Source organism: Erinaceus europaeus, chromosome 7 (assembly GCF_950295315.1).
Source record: "Erinaceus europaeus chromosome 7, mEriEur2.1, whole genome shotgun sequence".
NCBI classification, from domain to species: domain Eukaryota; kingdom Metazoa; phylum Chordata; class Mammalia; order Eulipotyphla; family Erinaceidae; genus Erinaceus; species Erinaceus europaeus.
The window spans coordinates 94,846,127-94,872,087 of NC_080168.1; the positions used below are offsets into that span (position 1 = coordinate 94,846,127).

General features: G+C 41.0%; 1 protein-coding gene across 4 annotated transcripts in view; it reads right to left on the minus strand.

The window, feature by feature from the left end:
* FRS2 (fibroblast growth factor receptor substrate 2) overlaps positions 1 to 25,961 on the minus strand; it is a 108,780-nt gene that overhangs the window by 13,169 nt on the left and 69,650 nt on the right. For 2 of the 4 annotated variants that reach the window (XM_060194958.1, XM_007530120.3), the window contains exons 3-4: positions 8,207 to 8,301; positions 1,787 to 1,878 (exon numbers count right to left, since the gene is read on the minus strand). In XM_060194958.1, the coding sequence (XP_060050941.1) occupies positions 1,787 to 1,852 (66 nt within the window). In that variant the 5' untranslated portion in view covers positions 1,853 to 1,878; positions 8,207 to 8,301. The remainder of the gene's footprint in view (positions 1 to 1,786; positions 1,879 to 8,206; positions 8,302 to 25,961) is intronic. The other 2 variants (XM_060194956.1, XM_060194957.1) reach the window with 1 other exon arrangement.

The following is a 25,961-nucleotide window of genomic DNA, read 5'->3' on the forward strand; positions in this document are numbered from 1 at the left end:
AAGACTGGCATGGAGTTCATGGAAAGGACATATATGCACTTGTGAGTCTCAGAAAATGGCTGGAGACTGTCAACAACAGATGATGCTTAGGAAGAAGTTACTGTATCCGCTGTGGAAAGGGCAAAGCACTTTCCATGTCTTTTTCTAATTTCATCCTCAGGATGATCCTAGACAAAAGGTAATGATATTTCTCCATTGTACATAAAGGGAACCAAAGTTTAGTGATAGTGTAACTTTGCCCAAGATTAAAAAACAAAACAAACAAAAAAACTGTGAAGCAACTTTGGTTTGTGTGTTCCAGAGGCTATAATTTATAGCAAATTAAAGTTAAGACTATGAGAAGTACTGCATAGTTGTGGATGAATTAAAAAAAAAAAAAAAAAGCACCAGTTAGCCCCAAAGTAGTAGCATACCACCCAAGTTTTAGAATGATGAAAGAGAAGGAATAATTTGATGTTGATTTGCAAGATGGATCACAGGAGTGACTGGAGGGAGAGTCTATTTAAGGAATTATCCAGACATGAAGCAATAACTGGAAGTGGTGGTGGGACTAAAGAGGCATCTATAAAATGAAATTTCTTTCTTTTTGGTTTTTAACTTTTTTTTGCCTCCAGGTTTATTGCTGGGGCTTGGTGCCTGCACCATAAATCCACTGCTCTTGGAGGCCTTTTTTTTTTTCTTTTTGTTAACCTGGTTGTTTTACCATTGTTGTGGTTATTATTATCGTTGTTATTGATGTCATTGTTGGATAGGACAGAGAGAAATGGAGAGAGGGGAAGACAGAGAGGGGGAGAGAAAGACAGACACCTGCAGACCTGCTTCACCGTCTGTGAATTGACTCCCCTGCAGGTGGGGAGCAGGGGGCTTGAACCGGGATCCTTTCATTGGTCTTTGCGCTTTGTGCCACATGTGACTAACCCACTGTGCTACCGCCTGACCCCCTTGTTTTTAATTTTTATTTATTTTTTTTTTTTAGAATTTATTTATTAATGAGAAAGATAGGAGGTGAGAGAAAGAACCAAACATCACTCTGACACATGTGCTGCTGGGGATTGAACTCAGGACTTCATGCTTAAGAATCCAATGCTTTACCACTGCGCCACCTCCCGGACCACTTGTTTTTATATTTATTTTCCTTTTTGTTGCCATTTTTTTTTATTGTTGTTGCAGTTATTATTGTTGTTGTTCTTGATGTCGTTGTTGTTGGCTAGGACAGAGAGAAATGGAGAGAGGAGGGGAAGACAGAGAGGGGGAGAGAAAGACAGACACCTGCAGACCTGCTTCACCGCCTGTGAAGCAACTCCTCTGCAGGTGGGGAGCCGGGGGCTCGAACCAGGATCCTTACCCTGGTCCTTGCGCTTCACGCCACGTGTGCTTAACCCACTGCGCTACCGCCTGACTCTCGGACCACTTGTTTTTAATTTTTATTTATAAAAAGTATTTTACTGACAAAAACCATAAGAGGGGTACAACTCCACACAAGATTTATTAATGACAGATATGTAGAGAGAACTAGAGCATCATTTTGGCATGTTAGATGCCAGAAATCAAATTCCGGATTTAATGCTTACAAGTCTAGTGCTCTAGCCTTGGTGTCACCTCCTGGGACCAATCGATATTAAATGACACTTTATAGAGTTCCACGTTGTATGTAAGAAGATGTCACCAACCCCATGTTAAAACAAGAGCAGGCAAAGTAGATAAACTGGAATAAAAGGATTTGAAGATAAAAGTGAGAATATAAGATGTAGTAAGTAAAGTCAAGAAAATTACAGCTTTTACTAACCTTAAACTTGTTCCGATGGTTATCTGGGACAGTGTCTTTATCTGGACAGCTACAACAGCTACCCATGGCTTCTTCAGAAGACCATGTGAATGCTATATGAAAGATAATTTGGATAAAATTATTAGAGAATACAGAAATTGTGAGCCCGAAAAAATACCTTAGAAATCGTCTAAGTGGTACACCTGGTTAAGCACACGTTACAATGTGCAAAAAACCTGGTTTCAAGCCCCCAACCCCCACCTGCAGGAGGAAAGCTTTGAGTAGTGAAGCAGTGCTGCACATGTCTTTCTGTCTTTCTTCCTCTCTATCACCCCTTTCCCTCTCGATTTCCGGCTGTCTGTGAACTTTATTCAGTGATAACACAAAAGATTTTATGAGATGGCTGTCATAAAAATCTCAAATTCTGACTTTAACTTGCAAAGATCTATTTAGTCTAAAATTATCTTTCAAAAATCTATGGTTTCACATATAGCACTATTTAAAGTTACTCACAGCTGTTATTGCTTATCATAAATTTCATGTCTCTTTCAATAAACTTTTAAAGGATGCTAGACTTCTGATTTGGCAGGTATTTTGATTCCTATTGCAGTGGAGTATTCTTTAAGTACCTCACAAGACAAAATTGGCGGATAAGATGCAAAACCAACTTTGGAATAAAGCACTAAGAAAGACAGCAGTGGTTCCACATACAGTCTATTAGTAAACTGAAAGATCATTATTTAATTCTTCTCTCTCAAAGAAAAGTAGAAATGAAAGACTATAGATTCAGAAACCTTCCAGATGCATTAAAAGAAAAACTCAAAATATCAATTACAAACAAGGGAAGAATCATAATGAATGTGACAACATCTATAAAGCGGGGCCTGGGAGGGCATCTGCTTTCCCCATGTGCCACACTCTCCCAGGTTCAAGGCCCTCTTACATCATATGCTAGTCCTAGTCCTCCAGGGTTGGAAGTTTCCATGCTGTAGTATCTTTCCTTTCTATCTCTCTCTCTCATATCTGAAAAAGTCAGCCTGCAGTGGTGAAACACTAGTGAGAAAGGGAAAGGAAAAAAAGGAGGGCCACAAGAGATAACACACCCAGTGCACACTGTACCATGCATGGGGGCATGTGTTCAAGCCCCGGGTCACCACATGGGGGCACCATGCAAAGGGGGGAAATTCATAAGCAGTGGAACTGTGCTGTAATATCTTTCTTTCACTCCTTATTTCTATTCTCATCCTATTGAATATATCTTAATTTAAAAAAAAAGAGGTGGGGGATAGGAAAATAGCATAATGGTTATGCAAAAACACTTTTATAACTGAGGAACCACAGGTCCCAGGTTCAATTCCCAGCACTATCATAAGCCAGAGCTAAGTAGTGCCTTGGTAAAAAATAAATAAAAAACAAACAAACCCATCCTCTGGGAGCAGTAGAATCCTGCAGATACAAAACATCAACAAAAACCCCAGTAGTAAAAATAAAAATATATATATTAGCAGGGGACCAGGTGGTGGCGCACCTGGTTAAGCGCACATGTTACAATGTGCAAGGATCCAGGTTCGATCCCCTGGTCCCCACCTGCAGGGGGGAAAGCTTCACAAGTGGTGAAGCAAAGTTTCAGGTGTCTCTCTGTCTCTATAACCCCCTTTCCTCTTGATTTCTACCTGTCTTTATCCAATAAATAAATATAGTTTTTTAAAAACTTAAGAATAAAAATTAGCTTTTTTTTTTTTTTAAAAAAAATTGCAACCAGGGTTACAGCTAGTGCTCAATGCCTGCACTACAAATCCACTGCTCCTAGTGGCCACTTTTTCCTTTCTTTCCTATTTTATTTATAGGAGAGAGAAATTGAGGAGAGGGAGAGATAGAGATAGAGATAGAGAGAGAGAGAAAGAGAGAGAGAGAAGAAAAAAAAAAAAGACAGACACCTGTAGGTCTGTTTTGCCATTAGTGAAGCTTCCCCCTGCATGTGGGGAGCAGGGGCTAAGATCCAGATCCTTGCATGGAGTGGTAACATACGCTCAACCAGGTGGCCCCCCCCAAAATCAATATTTTAAAAATTTATTTATTTTTGGATAGAGACAATGAAGAGTTGAGAGAGGAGGGGGAGAGAGACAAAGAGACACCTGTAGCCCTGCTCCATTGCTCGTGAAGCTTTCCCCCTGCAGGTGGGGACCAGGGGCTTGAACCTGCAACCTTGTGCACTGTGGTATGTACACTTAAGACAGGTGAGCCACCACCTGCCCCCCCCAAAATTAATATTTTTTAATTAAAAAATGTTTTTTTAAATATTTACTTATTCCCTTTTTTGTTGCCCTTTTTATTGTTGTAGTTATTACTGATATCATCGTTGTTGGATACGACAGAGAGAAATGGAGAGAGAAGAGGAAGACAGAGAGGGGGAGAGAAAGACAGACACCTGCAGACCTGCTTCACCGCCTGTTAAGTGACTCCCCTGCAGGGAGGAGCCGGGGGCTTGAACCGGGATCCTTACGCCGGTCCTTGTGCTTTGTGCCACGTGCACTTAACCTGCTGTGCTACTGCCTGACTCCCGAAAAAAATGTTTTGTAAGTTGGAGGAAGCACTAATATACTACTAAGCAATAAATGCATCAATATAATTGAAATGTGCCTGAAGTTCGTCAGCGGTTCTTCACCACCTTCAGGGAAAAAAAGACTGTTGCTGCTAATCAGTATGACGTGGGGTCTTTCACTATGTCTGCTGCGAGCCCTCTGCAGATTCACTGCACAATTCTCCAGGACATCTTGTTTTCTCACACCCTGCCATGAAGCTCCCCTCCTCCTTTAACTTCATAAGATTCATTCCTTTTTTTTTTTTTTTTCTTCCCCCATTCGTTTTTAAACGAATGCAGTGCCTCTAGGCTGTCTTCAACAGCTCCAGCCAAACGGATGGCTTACACTTCTTATATGTCACCCAAAGTATCCTGGGCTTTCAAGTATCACTTTATCTTCTTCCTGCACTGTGTAAGTAGATGGCTGACAGACTGCTTATTTATCATCTTCCCTCTACTGTGAGCTCCTTCTCAGCAGGATCAAACATTATTCACTGTTGTATTCTCTGTGCCTAATATGCAGTGGGTGCTCTAAGTCGCCTGTGAACTGAATGAACTGGACTTAAAAATTGAAAAGAAAAAAAAAGGTAAGAAGAAATCAACATTTCCTCAATAAAGTGATAATGGAACTGAAAGAAGGAGGAGGAAGTGGAGGAGGAGGGGAGAAGGAAGAGGAGGAGGAAGAGGGGGAGGAGGAGGGGAAAGAGAAAAAAAGAAAGAAAAAAAAAAGGTGTAGGATGTCAGGCAGGTGTAAGTATTAAGAAGATAAGAAAGCATTTGGGGCTGGGCATTGGGGCACCCGGTTGAGCATACACATTACTATGCATAACAACCAGGGTCTGAGTTCTCACTGCCCACCTGCAGCGAAAATGCTTCACAGGCAGTAAAGCAGGTCTGCAATTGTCTATGTTTCCCCCTCTGTCTTCCCTTCCTCTCTCGGTTTCTCTCTGTCCTCTCCAACAACAACAATAATAGCAGTATCAACAATAATGACAACAGGGGCAACAAAAATGGGAAAAAATGGCCTCCAGGAGCAGTGGACTTACAGTGCAGGCACCGAGCCCCAGCGATAGCCCTGGAGGCTCAAAAAAAACACAACCCACTAAAGTTTATTAACTCTCATATTTGACATTTTGCTCTAATATCCCAGCTAAGTATAAAGTATAAAGATGATTAAACCACAGTATAAAGATGATTAAACCACAGTATAAAGATGATTAAACCACAGTTTGTGGCTGGGAAGACAGCATAATGGTTCTACAAAAGACTTTCACGTCTGAGGCCACATGTTCAATCCCTAGCACAACACTATTCAACAGAGCTGAATAGTGCTCTGGTCTTTCTCTGTATCTCTCTCTCTCTCTCTAAAAAATAAGTAAAATAAAATAAATCTATGAAAAAAAAAACCCAAAAAACTACAGTCTGTCCTTCCTAAGAGTCATGAGCCTAAATGTTGTCAAATACCACATGGTGATAAACCTTTTATTAGAATATGAGAAAAGCTATGTGGGTACAGAGAAAATGCAACTTTCTCAGGAAGGGCAAGAAGCTGAATGAACTGGACTTTAAAATTAAAAAAAAAAAACATAGGTAAGAAGCTATTTGAACTGGCATAAAAAGCTGAGCAGAAACTGCTAGCTAGGTAAACATGAAAATAAGTACTTAATGCATTAAAAAGTATATGCAAAGATACAGATCATGAAAAGCCTTGTTGTATTCAGAAGAAAGTAAGACCTCCAGGGCCAGGGTACAGCAAGGTGTCTTGAATAACAAGGCAGGAAACTGGGACTCCAAGCATTTGGAAACCAACCTATCTCCAGAGTCAGATGGCTATACTCACGACAGAGGACTTACAAGACTGGAATATGCGGCATCTGAAGCTATAAAATAGAGACACTGCACAAGGTTGAGATTCTCAGGAATACAAACATGCCACTATTAGAACAGAAAGAAGGAAATAAAGGCAGGGGAGGAGGAGATCAGAATAGTACAAATTAAAGAAAGAAAAGTACTATGGAAAGGTACCAGACACGGTGGGAAGATAAAGGCAGAGCCAACTTGCAGTGAACAACTGGAAAATAAATACCGAAGTAATCCCCGGAAATGGAAACTACCCTTTCAAAAACAGATCTGGAAAGGGGAATATAGAGTGCCAGAATATGGGCAGATATGGTCTCAAAAGATAACACACTGCTTGAGTTATTTACTGTTTTATGACTGATTTATATAGATTTATGATTAGTAGGTCAGTAAAGGTTTAAAAATACATACAGGGGAAAAACAAAGGAAAGAGAAGGCCTGCCTAATGGACCAAGTCAGAGTGGATAACGACAGAAGACAAGTTTCAAGGCCTGGATTAAGAAATCTGCACAGGGGCTGGGTGGTGGTACACCTGGTTGAGTGCACATGTCATAGTGTGCAAGGACCGGGGTTCAAGCCTCCAGTCCCCACCCACAGGGGAAAAGCTTCACAAGTGGTAAAGCAGGGCTGCAGGTCTCTTCCTCTCCCTCTATATACCTTCCCTTTGCTCTCAATTTCTGGCTGTCTTTATTCAATAAATAAATAAAATAAAAAGAGAGAGAAATCTGTAGAGAAGAGGAATAGGAGGCTAATGCCTGGTCCTCCGAGGAGAGAGAGAGAAGTTTAAGAAAGCAAGGATGTGGAGCAGAAAGTAAAGCATTAGACTCCCAAGTTCAGCCCCCAGCAATTCATGTGCCATGGTGACGTTCTGGTTCTCTCACTCCTCTCTCTGCTATCATTAATACACAAATATATCTTCTATAAAATGAAGACTTAAAAAAAGGGAGGAGGAGAATAAGGGGGAGGAAGAGGAGGAGGAGGAGAAGGATGAATGAAGCACAGTAGAGAAGCTGGAGTAAAATACACCATCCAAAATTGTCTTTGTAAAGTAAAAGCAGGTTTGCAGAACAAAGGACTTGAGTAGGAAGGAAGGGATCATTTGCAGAGAAGCTACCCAAGGAAGACAACAGGATTACTAAGCAGGCAGTTACTAGGCTGAGCTGAGTGTTTGGCAGAGGGCAGAGTAATATGCTGTTTTACTAGCTGTGCTCAGCAGTACAGAGCGTGGACAGTTCAACTGACCCAGGGTCAGAGGTTAAGAGGACAAGGAAATAAAAGGATGTTGGCAATAAAAGGCTCGAAGTGATGGATCATCAGGTTTGGTCAGAAAAGAAGTAATGAGAGGAGCAGCCTAACAAAACAGGAGAACATGAAGGCAAAAAGGAACAGTTTAAGGTTAAAGAGCAGAGCAGACTTAGTATGAGTGAGACTGAAACAGCTGAAAATGCTGGCAGTTGTGGTCAATCTTCCAACACAGAAGACTTTTTAATGTGGAGTTTTCATCCACATCTCTGACTCCGCCTGGACCACAAACTCCTAAGCAAGGGGAAAGCAAGATACTAGATAGTCTGCATTTACGACCACCACGTTAATATTTGGAGACCACATCTGAGTTATGTAAGACCTAATAATATAGGCTAATACAGTACACACTTGATGAGAAACCATGTGATCACAGCAGCATACATCGCCAAGGTCGTAACTCAGTAACTGCTAATAGGCTCTGCCCTCTCCAAAAAGCTGCATAGGAAAAGAGCCAGCGAAGCCAGCAACAGGAGGTAGCTATTTGGGAAGATTAAACTGTAACAAGTTTGCTAAATATTTTAAATTAGTGAACACAGGCTAAGTTTAATTAAAGCTATTTATCATCAGTCTTCAGGGGTGGGAGGTGATAACAAATCAGGAGACAAAATGATTGCATTCAAGAAAACATTAAAATCTTTGGTTTTATAATGTTTGGGTGTTATGATTTAGGAAAAAAAATAATAAACTTCAATTACCTAGATCTATCCATTAATGTTCTTAGCCTCTGAAGCAGCATCAGGAGTTTAATCATACTTCAAAACACCATGTTTTCTTTGCCTGCTGAGTTAGCCTACAAATTAAGGAGAACAAAGTCAAGAATTTATTTCTTTTAAAATAGAAATTTTCCTTCTAAGACTTCTGGCCACACTGCTAGTTCAGTCGATCTATTTAAACAACTTCAAAAGCTTAAAAGTTTAATTAAAATGATTTAATATATGAGAATTATTTTTAAATATCATTAACATGGTCTTTTCAAATGAATTTAAAATGCAATGGTCTAGTTGGGGGGAATAGCATAATGATTATGCAGAGACTCTCATGCCTGAGGCTCCAAAGTCCCAGGTTCAGTTCTCCACACCACTGTAAGCCAGAGCTGAGTGAGCAGTGCTCTGGTTAAATAAATAAATAAATAAATAAATTCAAGTAAAAAAAAAAAGGCCTAAATCCTTTGATGACTGGCTATCAGGACCTTTAAAGGCCTCTGAATCAGGCCTAGAGAGGGGTACAGTAAGTACATCACTGAACTTGGAACATAGGGCCCCGAGTTTGATCCCTGCCACCCCATGTTGCAGTGATGCTCTGGTTCTCCCTCCACCTCCACCCTAGACTTTGTGTTAATAAATAAAATCTTGGGGAGTTGGGCGGTAGCACAGTGGGTTAAGTGCAGGTGGCGCAAAGCACAAGAACCGGCATAAGAATCCAGGTTCGAGCCCCTGGCTCCCCACCTGCAGGGGAGTCGCTTCACAGGTGGTGAAGCAGGTCTGCAGGTGTCTTTCTCTCCCCCTCTCTGTCTTCCCCTCCTTTCTCAATTTGTCTCTGTCCTATCCAACAACAACGACATCAATCATAACTACAACAATAAAACAATAAGGGCAACAAAAGGGAATAAATAATAAATAAAAAAATAAAATAAACAAAATCTTAAAAGTCACTGATTGCAGGGGCAGGGGTACATAGCATAATGGTTATGTAAAGAGACTCTCAAGCCTGAGGGTCTGAAGTCCCAGGTCCAATCCTCTGCACCACCATAAGCATGAGCTGAGCAGTGCTCTGGTTAAAAAAAAAAAAAAGTCACTGATTGGGAGTTGGGCATTAGCACAGTGGGTTAAGCGCACATGGCACTAAGTGCAAGGACTGGCTTAAGGATCCTGGTTCGAGCCAGGAGAGAAAGGATGGGAAGAGGGAAAAGGAGAGAAAGTGAGCAGTGCTCAGTTCTAGCAAAAGGTCGTGTGAGGGACTGATTGTGGGGCCTCTGGGGGCCTGCAAATTAGTTCTCTAGCTGGAAGCACAACCTCTCTGCCCTTTCTTTCTCTCCCTCCCTCCCTCCCTCTCTCCCTTTCTTTCTTTCTCTCTCTCTCTCTCTCTCTTTCTTTCTTTCTTTCTTTCTTTCTTTCTTTCTTTCTTTCTTTCTTTCTTTCTCTAGTCACTTTTTTTAAACCTTATCATCACTCTTCCCAAAGAGTTGGCTCATTAAAATCTACTCACTTCATCTTTTTTCCACCCAGAGCCAAATCAGAGGCATCAGTCATGAGAAAATAGCCATCAACTAGCACGCCATAGACTCACTGGATAGTTGTAACATAATGTATAGCAATAAATTACAATCTAGAGGGGCCAGGTGGTGGCCTACCAGGCTGAGCACACACATTACCAAAGTACAACGGTACAGGTTCGAGCCCCTGGTCCCCACCTGCAGGAAGAAGCTTCATGAGAGGTGAAGCAATGCAGCAGGTAGTCTCTCTCCCCTTCTCTCCCTCTCAGTTTCTCTCTATCCTATCAAATAAATACATGTATTTAAAAATTATATTCTAGAGTTACAAGAATCACAAAAATTTCAATATATTTCTGGAGACTTTTTGACCAACTTATTCACAGAAAAAAAAAAATCAAACTTGAACCGCAATACTATGCCAGGCATTATGTTAGGGGTTTTGTGAAACAGTGTCATCTTAATCTGCATATTAACAAAAGTAAACAAATATGAGTTACATGCAAAATAAACACTTCCCAAACCGTGTATCACACACCATTAAAATGTTCAATTCTGGGAGTCAGAAGGTAGCACAGTGGGTTAAGTGCATGTGGCGCAAAGTATAAGGACCAGAGTAAGGATCCCGGTTCGAGCCCCTGGCTCCCCACCTGCAGGGGAGTTGATTCACAAGCGGTGAAGCAGGTCTGCAGGTGTCTTTCCTCCTCTCTGTCATCCCCTCCTCTCTCCATTTCTCTCTGTCCTATCCAACAACAACAACAAAAATAATAATAACTACAACAGTAAAACAAGAGCAACAAAAGGGAATAAATTCATTTTTTAAAAATGTTCAATTCTGGGCTTCAAATTTTAAAATAAAATCAGCAATTCAACCAGATGTCTGCTTGGGCCCTTCTGAGCTGCTCCTATGGTAAGGTGAGCCGCAGCTCTGTGTTCTTAGCAAGCCCTTCTTTTACCAGAAGCTCAGCATATAACATATTGTGATTATGACTTGTCAAACTGTCCAGCTAGTTCTGCCAAAAACCATTCCTCGTAAACAAACACACAGTTTGTCCATCTATCTGAAGAGAATTTCACTCAGGAAAACTGTTCTCCCTATCTTCATTTTACTTATAAATTTATTATGAAACAATGCTACATGCTTTGGGCAATTATTCAAACTTTCCTATGTCTGTATTTTCTCATTTATAAGATTAGGACACCTTTTCCATTATGAAAACTGAATAAATTCCAGTTATAGACATTTAGAAAAAAATATATCGTATCTTAAAAAACAAGGCATTATTATATCACCACTACAGGTAAAATCCTGTCTCTTGCATCACAAAGAAGTCTTTTGCACTGTAAGTACAGAAGCCTAGAGTTCACACACCATCTTCATAACAAGAGTTACATTAATAAATTTAGTAAAGCTGTCCTAAATTATTCCAATATGATTCTTGCAGAGTGACAAGTGAAGAGAACATTGAGCTCCATTCACAATTGTGATTATAAATTTGGTGCTTATGAAGGTATATTTGCTCTTGCAGTTCACTAAGACTGAGGGTGAGTTTGGCTTATACTGTAGTAGTTCTGTTTAAATACAGTCAGACCTGAGAATCTAGCTAGAAGCACAGCAATATAACTAAGTTTTAGGCACAACTGACTGCCACACTTAATTATATGAAAGCAATCAAAGGAACAACATTCAAAAACCTTGTTCTTTGTGTCAGTGTTCGACCTGGGTGGTTGTTTAAATAACAGGTTTATATATGCATTAGTATTCTGTTTATTCTTAGCATTACTAAGGGTTTTGTTTTATTATTTGTATTACTCTAAGAAGGAAGGGTTTAAAAAAAAATGGAAAAGCTAAGAGATGCCCGGTAGGTTCTGTTAGTCATCTAAGCTAGAGTCATTCTGTAAAAACCAAGAATACCTGCACCATAGTTTGCTTGTTTGCAGACAATTTAAAGTATACATGTACATACAAAACCAAGATTGCCCAAGTATTTTTAAGCATCTATTCAAGGACATGGTTGTATCTGCATAATGCTAAGGAGATTTTTCTTGTAGATTTTTTATTGTACTAAGGGCAATGTTTATGTATCATTTGCAATTCATAATCCTCCATCTACCACCCCTGTTTTTGTGAACTGTCCAAAAATGAATCACACTATTTACAGATCACTTCAATATATGGCTCTTTATTTCTGGAAAATCTTTATGTCTAATCTAAATTCCTGACACTGCAATTTACACCATTCACTCTCTTCTGTTTTTCTCTGTAAGTCACAAGTAAAACTGGGATGATCAAGGTAGCTTAAGTACATGCTATATTTAAACTGCCGTTATTTCACTTTCCTGTGGAAAAATCTAAAATTGTTATCAAATAACAGCTCTTTAGTGAACAGTGGTTGAATCAAGCTAACGAAAGGTTACTTGCTAGATAAAAATGATCTGTAACAACTATTGATATTAAGAAGAGAATGACAAATGAGTTCATTCATTTCTCCATCCACACAATGAAGCAGTCAGCAATTATCTGAGCATGAACTAACTCTCTTTGCCAGGTACAGAGAGCTAAATGCTTGAAATACAGACAATAGACATACTCCCTGCTTCTGGGAAACTTACTGTTTCATGGGAGAAATAGATAAGAAAAATGAGCACAAAGCAGAGCTGCAGAGCCATGCCCTATGAAATGAGAACATTTCACTCAAGAGCTGGGGGGGGGGGCAGAGGTAATAAAGGACTTTCTGGAAAAGATGATCCCTCTGTCAAATCCTGTGAGACTTGTAGTTAGCTGGAACAAGGAGAATCCAAAGCAAGAAGAGTACACAAAGAAGCACAGAAGTCACCACCAGATCCTTAGAGGTGGAGTTGGATGTACACCGGGAGAAGATCTGGAGGAGAGAAGATAAGCTCTTATCCAAGGCAGGGGAGATAGCATAATGGTTATGCAAACAGACTCATGCCTGAGGCTCTGAGGTCCCAGGTTCAATCCGCTGCACCACCAGTAAGCCAGAGAGTTATGCTCTGGTATAAAAATAAATAAATAGGGACTCCGGTGGTAGCACAGCGGGTTAAGCCCATGTGGCTTGAAGTGCAAGGACCCATGTGAGGATCCTGGTTTGAGCCCCTGGCTCCCCACCTACAGGGAAGTCACTTCACAAGCGGTGAAGCGGGTCTTCAGGTGTCTATCTTTCTCTCCTCCGTCTTCCCTTCATCTCTCCATTTCTCTCTGTTTTATGCAACAACGACATCAATAACAACAATAATAACTACAACAACAATAAACACGGGCAACAAAAGGGAAAATAAATAATAATAATAATAATAATAATAAAGCTCTTATCCTTTCATGAACGGACAGTTCAGACTAAGGAAAAGTCATTTTTCTCCCCAAACAAACTTAAAGCTATTTCTTATGTCCTACCAAAGGACTCTCCTCTAGATGCAAAAAAATCTAAACAAAAGAAAAATTCCCAATTCTTTTCTTTAAATTTTTTAAAATATTTATTTATTTATTGGATAGAGATAGCCAGAAATTGAGAGGGAAGAGGGTAATAGAGAAAGCGAGACAGTGGTCCGGGAGGTGGCACAGTGGATAAAGCATTGGACTATCAAGCATGAGATCCTGAGTTCAATGCCAATAGCACATGTGCCAGAGTGGTGTTCTGGTTTCCTCCTCCTCCTTCCTCACTTACAAGTAAATAAATCTTATCATTGTTTTTAAATATTTATTTATTTCCTTTTGTTGCCCTTGTTTTATTGTTGTAGTTATTATTATTGTTGTCGTCGTTGCTGGATAGGACAGCGAGAAATGGAGAGGGGGGGGAAGACAGAGAGGGGGAGAGAAAGATAGATACCTGCTGACCTGCTTCACCGCCTGTGAAGAGACTCCCCTCCCGGTGGGGAGCCGGGGGCTTGAACCAGGATCCTAACCCCAGTCCTTACGCTTTGCGCCATGTGCGCTTAACCCACTGCGCTACAGCCCGACTCCCAATACATAAATACTAGTCATAATGCAACCCTGGTGTTATCTACTAGCTTGGAGCATACATATATTAGAAACAGTGGAGAGTCGGGCAGTAGCACAGCGGGTTAAGCACACGTGGTGCAAAGCGCAAGGACTGGGGTTAGGGTCCCGATTAGAGCCCCTGGCTCCCCACCTGCAGGGGAGCCGCTACATGGGCGGTGAAGTAGGTCTACAGGTGTCTATCTTTCTCTCCCCCTCTCTCGATTTCTCTCTGTCCTATCCAACGACAGCAACAACAACAACAACAATAACCAAAACAATGATAAAACAACAAGGGCAACAAAAGGGGAAAAAATGGTCTCCAGGAGCAGTGGATTCGTGGTATAGACACCGAGCCCAGGCAATAAGCCTGGACGCAAAAAAAAAAAAAAAAGGAAATAGTGGGGAGCTGGGAAGAGGAGCATCTGGTAGAGTGCACACATCACAGTGCACAAGGATCCAATTTCAAGGCCCCATTTCCCACCTACAGGCAGAGAGCTTTACAAATGGTGAAGCAGTGTTACAGGCTTCTCTCTCTACTTCCCCCCTCCTCAATTCTCTCCATCTCTATCCAATAACAAATAAAAAAAATATTTTTAAAAACTAAAATAATAAATAAATAAAATAGAGAAAGGACATTAGTGGGAAAAGATCCATAAATAAATAAATATATTCAGAAATAGTGGTGATGAAATCTGTAGTTAAAATTGAGTACCCATAATAATCTCTGCCCTAAGATATAAAAACACACCTACAGTTGTGCAAACCCAGCAGATGATGAGTCAGCCTGCCTTAGCTAATGTAATCAGCAGCGATGGCAACAATCCCAGTACTTTCAATCACAGGGAAAAAATATCATCAGCCCTGGGAACTCTCAAAGAAATGCTTAGTTTAGTGCTTTGTGTTGCAATAGAATGTACAAGGAAATAAAATACTGTCCTCCAGCAACATCAAAGTGAATATTCTTATGACGGATCATGTAGCTCTCCAACTGAAAATTCGCTAATTGCACCATAGAAAGAAAATGTGATTGTAGGATAGCAGTAAGAAAGTACAGGTATTTCTCGGGGCTGGGTGGTGGTGCACCCGGTTGAGGACACATTACAGTGCACAAGGACCTGGGTTCAAGCCCTCAGTCCCCATCTGAGTGGGGAATGCTTCACAAGTAGTGAAATAGGGCTGCAGGTGTCTCTGTCTCTCCTCCTCTATCTCCCTGCTCCTCTCAATTTCAATTTTTTTCTTTCATTTATTCTCTTTTGTTGCTCTTGTTTTATTGTTGTAGTTATTATTGTTATTGATGTTATCATTGTTGGGTAGGACAAAGAGAAATGGAGAGAGGAGGGGAAGACAGAGAGGGGGAGAGAAAGATAGACACCTGCAGACCTGCTTCACCGCCTGTGAAGCGACTCCCCTGCAGGTGGGGAGCCAGGGCTCCAACCCAGATCCTTAGGCTGGTCCTGGAGCTTCGTGCCACTTGCCCTTTACCTGCTGTGCTACCGGCTGACTCCCTCTTTCTGTCTTTATCCAATAAACAAATAAAGAAATAAAGATAACTAAAAAACAAACAAAAAGGGATAGCAAGAATAGACAATTATGCAAGTCTACTGTCCATTCTAGGGGTAGCAAGAGGAGAAAGGGAAGTAGAGAAGAGACACACACAAAGAGAGCCCACTCTGAGTCAGATTTCTTCCCTAAAATAATTCACAAACAAGTATCAGTGAATTCAGAAAGAAGAAGGAGAAAGGAAGAAATGAAGACATGGAAAAAAAAAAAGAAAAACTAAAAGCAGGATCTGACTAAATTGAGAGTAGGGCACCAAAGTTAAAACCCTGTGGTGAGGGGGAGGGTGGACATTCGGCTTCCCAGGGTGGTCGGGGGTGGGGGTGGGGTAGGGGGTGGGGTGGGACACAGTCTTTTGGTGGTGGGAATGGTGTTTATGTACACATATTAAATTGAAGTCATATAAATCACTATTTAATTAATATGAGGGGAAAAATTGATTGTATGTCTCAAACTTTTTTTAAAACACAGACTGAGTCTTTTTAATACATAGGCTGAGTCTTTGATATGTTGTTGACTCTCTCAAAAGCCTATCAGAGAACAGAAGCAACCGGTAGCACAGCTATATACAAGATGCTGGGTATTATACAGCAAACTCTAACAAAGGGACCTTTCAAAGTTAACCCAATTACCAAATAATGTGATGATAACAATAACTATCCATTGTCTTCTTGAACCCTAAGACAGCAGGAACCTCACATTTCCACTATAGAGCCTATGTTTCCCCCAGTCCTAGAACTTTAGGGTGGGGCCCACTTTCCTGCATGCTTCTCTCAATTCACATCAAATAATATTGCATCCGCCGATCACAACCTAATCAACACAATGAGTGCCACCCCAGCATGCTTCACTTCAGATTGTGTCCAGAGACTTCAGGTGTGGAATGACAACCCTTCAGCTTCATTACTCGGGTGAGACCTTTCCTTTCATAGTATTCTCTAATTCCATTCCAGGTGGTTCACTTCCTAACAAAGTCCCAAAACCTAGATATAGACTAGGTCCCCTGAGATAGAGCATATGTTCACACGTATCCATAAACTAGGGCAAAATATATACCTAAAAGCAGAAGTACACAATAGACTGCAGTGAGTACCCACCTCCCAACACTTCATCTGCACTATTCCAGCCTTTAGGTCCATGATTGCTCAACGATTTGTTTGGCTTTGTATGTTAACTCTCTTTTCAGCCACCAGGTTCCAGATGTCAGCATGATGCCAAGCAAACTTCCCTGGGCAGACAACCCCACCAATGTGGAGCCCCACTTCCCCAGAGCCCTTCCCCACTAGGGTAAGAGAGAGACAGGCTGGGAGTATGGATCGACCAGTCAATGCCCATGTTCAGTGGGAAAGCAATTACAGAAGCCAGACCTTCCACCTTCTGCATCCCACACTGACCTTGGGTCCATACTGCCAGAGGGATAAAGAATAGGAAAGCAGGGAGGCGGGCGGTAGTACAGTGGGTTAAGTGCACGTGGCGCAAAGCTCAAGGACCAGCATAGGATCCCAGTTTGAGCCCCCGGCTCCCCACCTGCAGGGGATTCGCTTCACAAGCGGTGAAGCAGGTCTGTAGGTGTCTATCTTTCCACCTCTCTGTCTTCCCCTCCTCTCTCCATTTCTCTCTGTCCTATCCAACAACAACGACATCAATAATAACTACAACAAACCCAATAAGGACAACAAAAGGGAATAAATAAATAAATATTTAAAAAATTTTTTTTAAAAGAATAGGAAAGCTATCAGGCGAGGGGATGGGATATAGAGATCTGGTGGTGGGAACTATATGGAGTCGTACCCCTCCTATCCTACGGTTTTGTTAATGTCTCCTTTTTTAAATAAATAAATAAAAACAAAACAAACAAAGATTTAAAAAAAAAGAAAGTACAGGCATTCTCCAGAAGGCACAGGCCATTAACTCAGAAAACTAGAATATATTTGATTTTACAGGAAAAACACATACAACTTTTTGAAAGCCCTGTACATCAGAATTCTATCTTTGTAATCTTCAACTCAAGCTACAAATTCTAATAACTGTGGCAAAGTAACAAATAATTGTTTGGTCTTCACAACAAACCTCTAGTTTACAAATTTACTAATAGACACTGGTCTAGCTCGTAGAGCTTAACTCTAACATAATAAATATTTAACTTTAGATTTCTTTTTTTACTAAACTGAACAACAGTAGGAGGTAATATCCAAATATGAATTTTACAACATTTTCTTAGTGTGGTATATATAACAACTTAAAAAAATATACTTTATTTATTTATTCCTTTTTGTTGCCCTTGTTGTTTATTGTTGTAGTTGTTATTGTTGTTGATGTCGTCGTTGTTGGAAAGACAAAGAAATGGAGAGAGGAGGTGAAGACAACGAGGGGGAGAGAAAGATGACACCTGCAGACCTGCTTCACCGCCTGTGAAGCGAAGCGACTCCCCTGCAGGTGGGGAGCCGGGGGCTTAAATCCTTATGCCAGTCCTTTCGCTTGGTGCCATGTGTGCTTAACCTGCTGCGCTACCGCCCGACTCCCATATAACAACTTAAAAAAAAAAAAAAACATTTATTTGTTGATGGGAGAGAGAACTAGACCATCATTTGGGCACCTGGGATGCCAGGAACTAACTCAGGACCGCATGTGTGAGAATCCAAGACTTTATTCATTAAGTGCCTACCAAATAGCCCCTCCCCGTCATCATTTTATTAGGGGCTAATAATGATTCATCTGGTTAAGCACACACATTAGTGTATAAGGACTCAGCTTCAAACCCTGATCCCCACCTGCAAGGGGAAAGCTTCACAAGTGGTGAAGCACGGGCTGCAGGTGTCTCTCATCCTTCTACCTTCCCTCTCCTCTCAATTCTTTCTGTCTCTATCCAATAATAAATAAAAAAATATGTTTTTTTAAAAAAAAAAACAATAAATAAATAAAACAGAGAAAGGACATTAGCGGAAAAAGATCAGCATATCCAAGTCCAAACGAAGTCTTGTACTTTACTTAGCATTGGACCGGTGTTAACTTGTATTGACCAGTATGCCATATATAGCTCTAAAGAATTAACATAAAGGGGCCAGCTGGTGGCACACCTGGTTGAGCACACACATTATAGTGCACAAGGATCTGGGTTTGAGCACCTGCTCCCCACTTGCAGGGGGGAAGCTTCACAAGTGGTGAAGCATTTTTGCAGGTATTTCTCTGTCTTTCTCCCTATCTTCTCCTCCCCTCTGGTCTAGCCAATAACAATAAATTAAAAAATTAAATAAGGGAGTCTGGCGGTAGCGCAGCAGGTAAAGCGCAGATGGCGCAAAGCGCAAGGACTAGAGTAAGTATCCCAGTTCGAGCCCCCGGCTCCCCACCTTCAGGGGAGTCACTTCACAGGCAGTAAAGCAGTTCTCCCCCTCTCTGTCTTCCCCTCCTCTCTCCATTTCTCTCTATCCAACAATGACATCAATAACTACAACAACAAAACAATAAGGGTAACAAAAGGGAATAAATATTCCTTAAAAATTAACATCAGGGGAAGCTGAGAAGAGGGCATATGGAACTCTCTGAACTGTTATTTTTCCAATTTCTCTGTGAATCTAAAATTGTTCTTTTTAAAAAGATTATTACTCTTTGTTTTCCCATGCATGTGACCCGGGTTCCAGTCCAGTCCCCATTGCATCTGAGGAAGCTTCAGAGTTGTGGTTTCTTTCCCCCCAGATCTCATGTGGAAAAGTTGGCCAGGGGCAGTGAAGCTCCAGTGAAGATGCCAATGGCAACAATAATGACAAGAAGTAGACCAGTTGAGAGGAGTTGAGAGGATTTTTCAATTTAAAATCTTCCTTCCTTCTCTCCCCATCCCCCTTCCATCCTTCCATCACTCCTTCTTTCCACCCTTCCTTTCTTTTTACCAGAGCACTGCTCAGCTCTGCCTTATGGTGTTTTGGGGGAATGAACCTAGGACTTTGGAGTCTCAGGCATGAGAGTCTCTTTGCATAACCATTATGCTATCTGACCTCACCCTTAAAGTTTTTTCTATTTATTTTCCCCCTCTCCCCCAACTCATATTTAGAGGATGCATAAATCAGGATTAGAACACTCATAAGTGTTAACCCTGGTTCACTTTTCGTAGTAGGAGAAAAAAAACGTATTTTGGTTTTATATTTTCTGCAGAGTGAGTTGTTTTTATTATCAAATTATTAACAATATAATATACAAAGGGTCTGGGGTGGTGGTGCACCTAAGTGCACATATTCCCATGTATGAGAACCCAGGTCTGGGCCCCCAGCCCCCACCTGCAGGAGAACACTTTGAGCAGTGAAAAAAATCTGCAGGTATCTATCTTTCTGTCTCCCTGTCTATCTCCCTTTCCCTCTCAATTTCTGTCTGTCAAGTATAATAGAAAGAGGAAAGAAGAAAAGAAAAGAGATGGGGAGGGGGGTGAAGGGAAGGGAATAGAAGAGATGGGGAGGGGAAGGATAGGGAGGGGAGGGGAATGGCTTCCAGGAGCCATGAATTCATTGAGTCGACACTGAGCCCCAACAATAACCCTGGTGGCAAAATAAATACATAAAATAACATAATAATATATATAAAGCAATACTTTATTTAAAATGTTTTTAGAAAAGAAAGAAAAACTTAAAAAGTCTAAGTAGAGCCTAGAGGTAGACTACAAGCAAAACAAGTTAGGGCAGAGTGTGAGAACACAGTGGCCAAGGGAAGTTGCCAGGAGAATTTAAGTAGGCAAAACCTAATTAGTAAATGCTGGAAACCTGCCAACATACAGAATTTAACATCCCCCAACTCTTAAGCCAAGGTGCTCACAGCCAGCAAAGTGATACTCAAAATCTACATGCCTTAGGGCAAGATCCTGGAAGGCCCCTATTATTAACAATTTTTTTTATATTTATTTTCCCTTTTGTTGCCCTTGTTTTTTATTGTTGTTGTTATTATTGATGTCATTATTGTTAGATAGGACAGAGAGAAATGGAGATGGGGAAGACAGACAGGGGGTAAGATAGACACCTGCAGACCTGCTATACCTGTGAAGCAACTCCCCTGCAGGTGGGGAGTCGGGGGCTCCAACCAGTATCCTTAAGCCAGTCCTTGCGCTTTGCGCCACGTGCTCTTAACCTGCTGCGCTACTGTGCGACTCCCTATTATTAACAATTCATACTGATGCACAGCTGCCCCCTGAAAGCCTCTAGAAATACTCTTCAGTACCAGTGTGTTCTCTAAGTTTTCTGCCTGTGCTTTCCCCCCACTCTCGGACACTTCCTAATTCTGCGTAGTCTTTTAAACTTAGGCCTTAAAAATGCTACCTTGGTGCTGTCTGGTACAGTTCCGAGGTATATATATCCTATTGCTACCAGGGTTATCACTGGGGCAAGCCTGAACAATGAATCCACCGCTCCCAGCAGTCCTTTTTAAAAAATATTTATTTATTTATTCCCTTTTGTTGCCCTTGTTTTAATGTTGTAGCTACTGTGGTTGTCTTTGTTGGATAGAACTGAGAGAAATGGAGAGAGGAGAGGAAAACAGAGGGGGAGAGAAAGACACATGCAGACCTGCTTCACCGCCTGTCAAGCGAGTGACTCCCCTGCAGGTGGGGAGCCGGGAGGCTTGAACCAGGATTCTTACGCCAGCCCTTGCGCTTTGCACCATGTGTGCTTAACCCGCTGCGCTACAGCCCGACTCCCGTCTTTTGTTTTTCCTTCTATTTTATTTGATATGACAGAGAGAAATTGAGAGGAATGGGAGATAGAGACAGGCAGACATCTGCAGATCTGCTTCACTGCTCATGAAGTGTCCCCCATACTGGTGGGGGCTCAAACCTGAGTCCTTGCACATGGCAACATGTCACCACCCAGTCCCCTAAATCAGTAAATCTTATAAACAAACAAACAAATAAATAAATAGGCAGGAAAACAGCTCATTTGGATAGTGTGCTCCTTGGTCATGTGCATGACCCAGGCTCCAGCTTGGGCCCCACTGCATTGAAGGAAGCTTTAGTGGAGTGGTCTCTCTTCCACTCTTTCTGGCTCTCTCTCTATTATCTTTAAAATAAATAAATAAATAAATACAATTTCTTTGATCTTTACAGGATGACAAAAGTTACAATTAAGCAGCAGAATTTCAGAGTGTACATGTCAAAATGTTCTTGTAAGAACAACCAGTAGAAACAATTTTCTCTATTTTTCGAAGGGGGAAAATAAAGTGTGTGTGTGTGTGTGTGGGGGGGGTAATAAAATTTTTGTTGGAAGGCAAATTCAGAGTCCCTAGTTCCCCTAACACTTTAAAAAAGCAGTATGCACCCCTTCCCTAGAGATTTCAAGGTTTGTTTTCTTTCAAATTGATATATGTGGGTCTCATAACTCATGGATATTAATTATCCATGGTGAAGGAATTCTAAATCATCGTAAGTACAGGTTGGAAGCGGAAGTACAGCTAAGATCATTGGGATTAATCTTGTTAATAAAACAGAATTTGAGGGGGGAAAATACTGTTTTAAACATCAATGTGTGGAGAAAACAAACTTCTCTCTCTTTTTTTTAACAATTTTTTTTCTTTTCTTTTTCCTTTTTTTTTTTTTAATTGGTGAGAGAATTTGAGAGGGAACGAGGAGACTGAGGGAAAGAGACAGAGAGACAAACCTGTGGCCCTGCTTCACCTCTTGTGAAGCTTTTCCCCTGCAGGTGGGGATTGGGGGACTTGAACCTGAGTCCTTGTGCACTGTAACATGTGTGCTTAGCCAGATGCACCACTGCCTGGCCCCAGAAAACAAATGTCTACTTAAAACAGTCTTCACTTCTAAAATATTTTACTGTCCCACTTTCAAAATGTTTCTTAACCAGTATTAATTAAAAAGGTATCTATAATATATATTATTCTTTGTAAAAAAAAATCCTGTGAATTTAACTAATTTCATATAATTAAACATAAAATACTTTAAGTCTTACTTTACTTTTCTATTTGCAAATATTTATTTAGAAATTTCTGGGGAGCCAGGCTGTAGCTCAGCGATTTAAGCGCAGGTAGCACAAAGCACAAGGACTGGCATAAGGATCTGGGTTTGAGCCTCCAGCTCCCCACCTGCAGGGTAGTCACTTCACAGGCTGTGAAGCAGATCTGCAGTTATCTATCTTTCTCTCCTCCTCCTCCCCCCATTTCTTTCTGTCCTATCCAACAACGACGACATCAATAACTACAACAATAAAACAAGGACAACAAAAGGAAATAAACAAATAAATAAAACATTTAAAAAAAATAAAAGAAATTTCTGAACAAGTGGAAAGTGGCTATGGCAAGATTCTAAAATATATACTTTTTGTTTATTTTACTAAGAGGGGTACAGAGACAGATAGGCAGGCTGCCAGGCAGGCAGGCAAGCAGACACCAGAGCACTACTCAGCTCTGGCTTATGATTGAACCTGGGACCTCAGAGCCTCAGGTATGAAAGTCTGTTTGCATAACCATTACACTGTTTCCCCAGCCCACTAAGGCAAGATTTTAATTCTCATATATTTAAATGGTCTACAATAGCTTTACTATCTAAAATTTTTCTTCTTACCACACTAAACATAAGCTTTTTTTAACAGAAATGTTTTTGAGGAATTTATTATTATTATTATTATTATTGGATAGATACAGAGAGAAATTGAGAGAGAAGGGGAGACAGACATCTACAGCACTGCTTCACCACTCATGAAGCTTTCTCCCTACAGGTGGGGACCAATGGCTTGAACTTGGGTCCTTGTGCTCTGTAATGTAAATGCTTAATGATGTGTGCCACCATCTGGCCCCTTTTGAGACGTTTTTAGAGCTATTCTCTTTGCAACATTAAAATATGTGACAGTTAAGGTTAACTATAGTCACCATGCTCTACTGTCAGTATTTTAAAGAAAAATTACATCGAGTGCCCACCCCATTTAGAAGGTGTAGGACAGAGGAACGGTCATTTTTAAACTGAAGATTTAACACATCTTCAGTTCCTAGTGCTGTCTCTTTTACTGTACACTGCCTTTAAGATTACAGTGATGCAGGGGCCGGGTGGTGGCACACCTGGCTGAGTAACATGTTACAGTACGAAAGGACCCGGGTTCAAGCCCCTGACCCCCACCTGCAGCGAGAAAGCTTTGTGAGTGGTGAAGCAGAGCTGCAGGTGTCTCTCTCCTCCTTCCCTCTCAATTTCTGGCTGTTTCTATCCAATAAATAAAGATAATTAAAAAAAAAGATTTCAGTGATGTAATGTTATCTTGTGTAATTGAAGATGGATTAATCTTTTTTCCCCCACCAACACTGGTGTTTCATTGTTGTAATCCAACTTTTTTTTTACTCCATTATCATCACCATCATCATCATCAGAGCACTGCTCAGTTCTAGCTTATGGTGGTGCAGGGGATTGAAGCTGGGACTTTGGAGTCTCAGGAATGAGAGTCTGTTTGCATGTCCATTATGCCATCTACCCCTGCCCTTAAGGCAACTTTTTCAGAAAGAGAGAAAGACCATAGCACCAAAGCTTCTCCCAATTGCCATAGTACTCCCATGTGGCATGCCAAGGACATGAACCTGGGTTCCAAGCATGGCAAAGGAGGTGAGCAATATCACCAGCCCCCAAAACAGATTATTCTTATAAATTTACTTTTTTAATTGAAGCATCACTGCACACACTATAGTATGCAAGGTTGAAGGTTCAAGTCCCTGGTCCCCACCTACAGGGAGAAAGCTTCATGAGTGATGAAGCAGTTCTGCAGATGTCTCTCTCTCTCTCTCCCTTTTTAATTTCTCTATCCAATAATAAACTATATATATAAACTGAAGCATCATTAAGATGTTTTGAGATGTATATCATTGAAAACTCACATATGTGTCTCCTTTGTCCTAACACAGCCCCTTCTCTTGTGGTAATAAGCACTGACTGGTCTTCATCTGAAAGTCGGTGTTTGTTTGTTTGCTCAAGGACCTGGGTTCAAGCCCCTAATTCCTAACCTGTAAGGGGGAAACCTCACTTGTGTTGAAACAGTGTTGGTGTCTCTGTCTCTCTCTACTCCCTTTCAATGTCTATTTTTGTCTTTAGATTAAATGAAGTGCCACATTAGAATCTAAAATAAAAAGGGTTGCTTTTAACATTCTGAATTTTTCCAACAGACAGCAATATCAATCTCTAATAGTATCAGCAAGACAGCCTAATACAGTAAAAATTTTGCGAGGGAAAAATCAGCTTTAAGGTTAGACTTCTGGGTTCTTAATCTTTCTGTATTTATAACTCCTCATAAGCAAGTTAAAAACACACTGACCAACTAGCTCATGTGGTTATTACAGATTTGAATGCTGTTGCAATCTTAGTAATGGGACTGGGGTGTCTGAATCAGAATAGTGAACAATGAAGATGGATGGAGAAAGGATGGCTTAGAATGATACTTGGGAGGGGGGGTTGGGCGGTAGTGCAGTGGGTTAAGTGCAGGTGGTGCAAAGTACAAGGACCAGCATAAGGATCCAGGTTCAAGCCCCTGGTTCCCCACCTGCAGGGGAGTTGCTTCACAGACTGTGAAGCAGGTCTGCAGGTGTCTTTCTTTCCCCCTCTCTGCCCTATCCAACAATGAGCGACATCAACAATAACAATAATAACTACAATAAGGGCATCAAAAGTGGGGGAAATGGGCTCCAGAAGCAGTGGATTCATGGTATAGGCACTGAGCCCCAGCAGTAACACTGGAGGCAAAAAAAAAAAAAAAAAAAAAGAAAGAAAGAAAGAAAGAAAAAAGAATGATATTTAGGAGCTAGTATTAATAATGTCCAGTGATTAGATTGGGAAGGAAAGTAAGCAAACACATCTTTTTTTTTTAATATTTATTTTATTTATTTATTCCCTTTTGTTGCCCTTGTTGTTTTATTGTTGTAGTTATTATTGTTGTTGTCATCGTTGTTGGATAGGACAGAGAGAAATGGAGAGAGGAGGGGAAGACAGAGAGGAGGAGAGAAAGATAGACACCTGCAGACCTGCTTCACCACCTGTGAAGCGACTCCCCTGCAGGGGGGGAGCCGGGGTTCGAACCGGGATCCTTATGCCGGTCCTTGTGCTTTGCGCCACCTGTGCTTAACCCACTGCGCTATAGCCCGACTCCCCAAGCACATCTTTTGTTTAGGTTGACAGTACATTCATTGAACTAGGAAACAGAAAACGAGCCAAGGTTTTGAGAAGCTCAGTTTTGAATGTACTGTGATGCAGGAGAGATATCCAAATAGAAAAATTGAGTTGTCAGAAAAGTTGACATTTCCCCTATGAAAACATGCCATGCTTTTGCCAACAACCCAAAAAACGCACAAAAGGTGTGTATTATATATGGGTATGGAGGTGGAGAACTGACGCTGGAAAAAAGGATCAGGGAGTTTACAGTTGCAAAGCATGGAAGAAGAGAATGTCTAAGTGACAAGAAAAGTAATCCACAGAACCCCCATGGGATATACCCATAGAAAACAGAAAAGCATTAAGAAGCAAGAAGAAAGTCCCTAAGAGTATAGCATCAGACCAGCAATGGGGACAGAATGTTGAGGTGAGGTGGGATAAGAACAATATCAAGTCAGTAAAGTAAGACTGCAGAAATCTTAGAAACTTAAGTTTGCAGAAGAAAATTTAATAGTACAGAACACGGTAAAGATAGCTTTCTTCAAACCTCTGTTTTATGGATTTGCTCCTGAAAGAGAAGCTGGA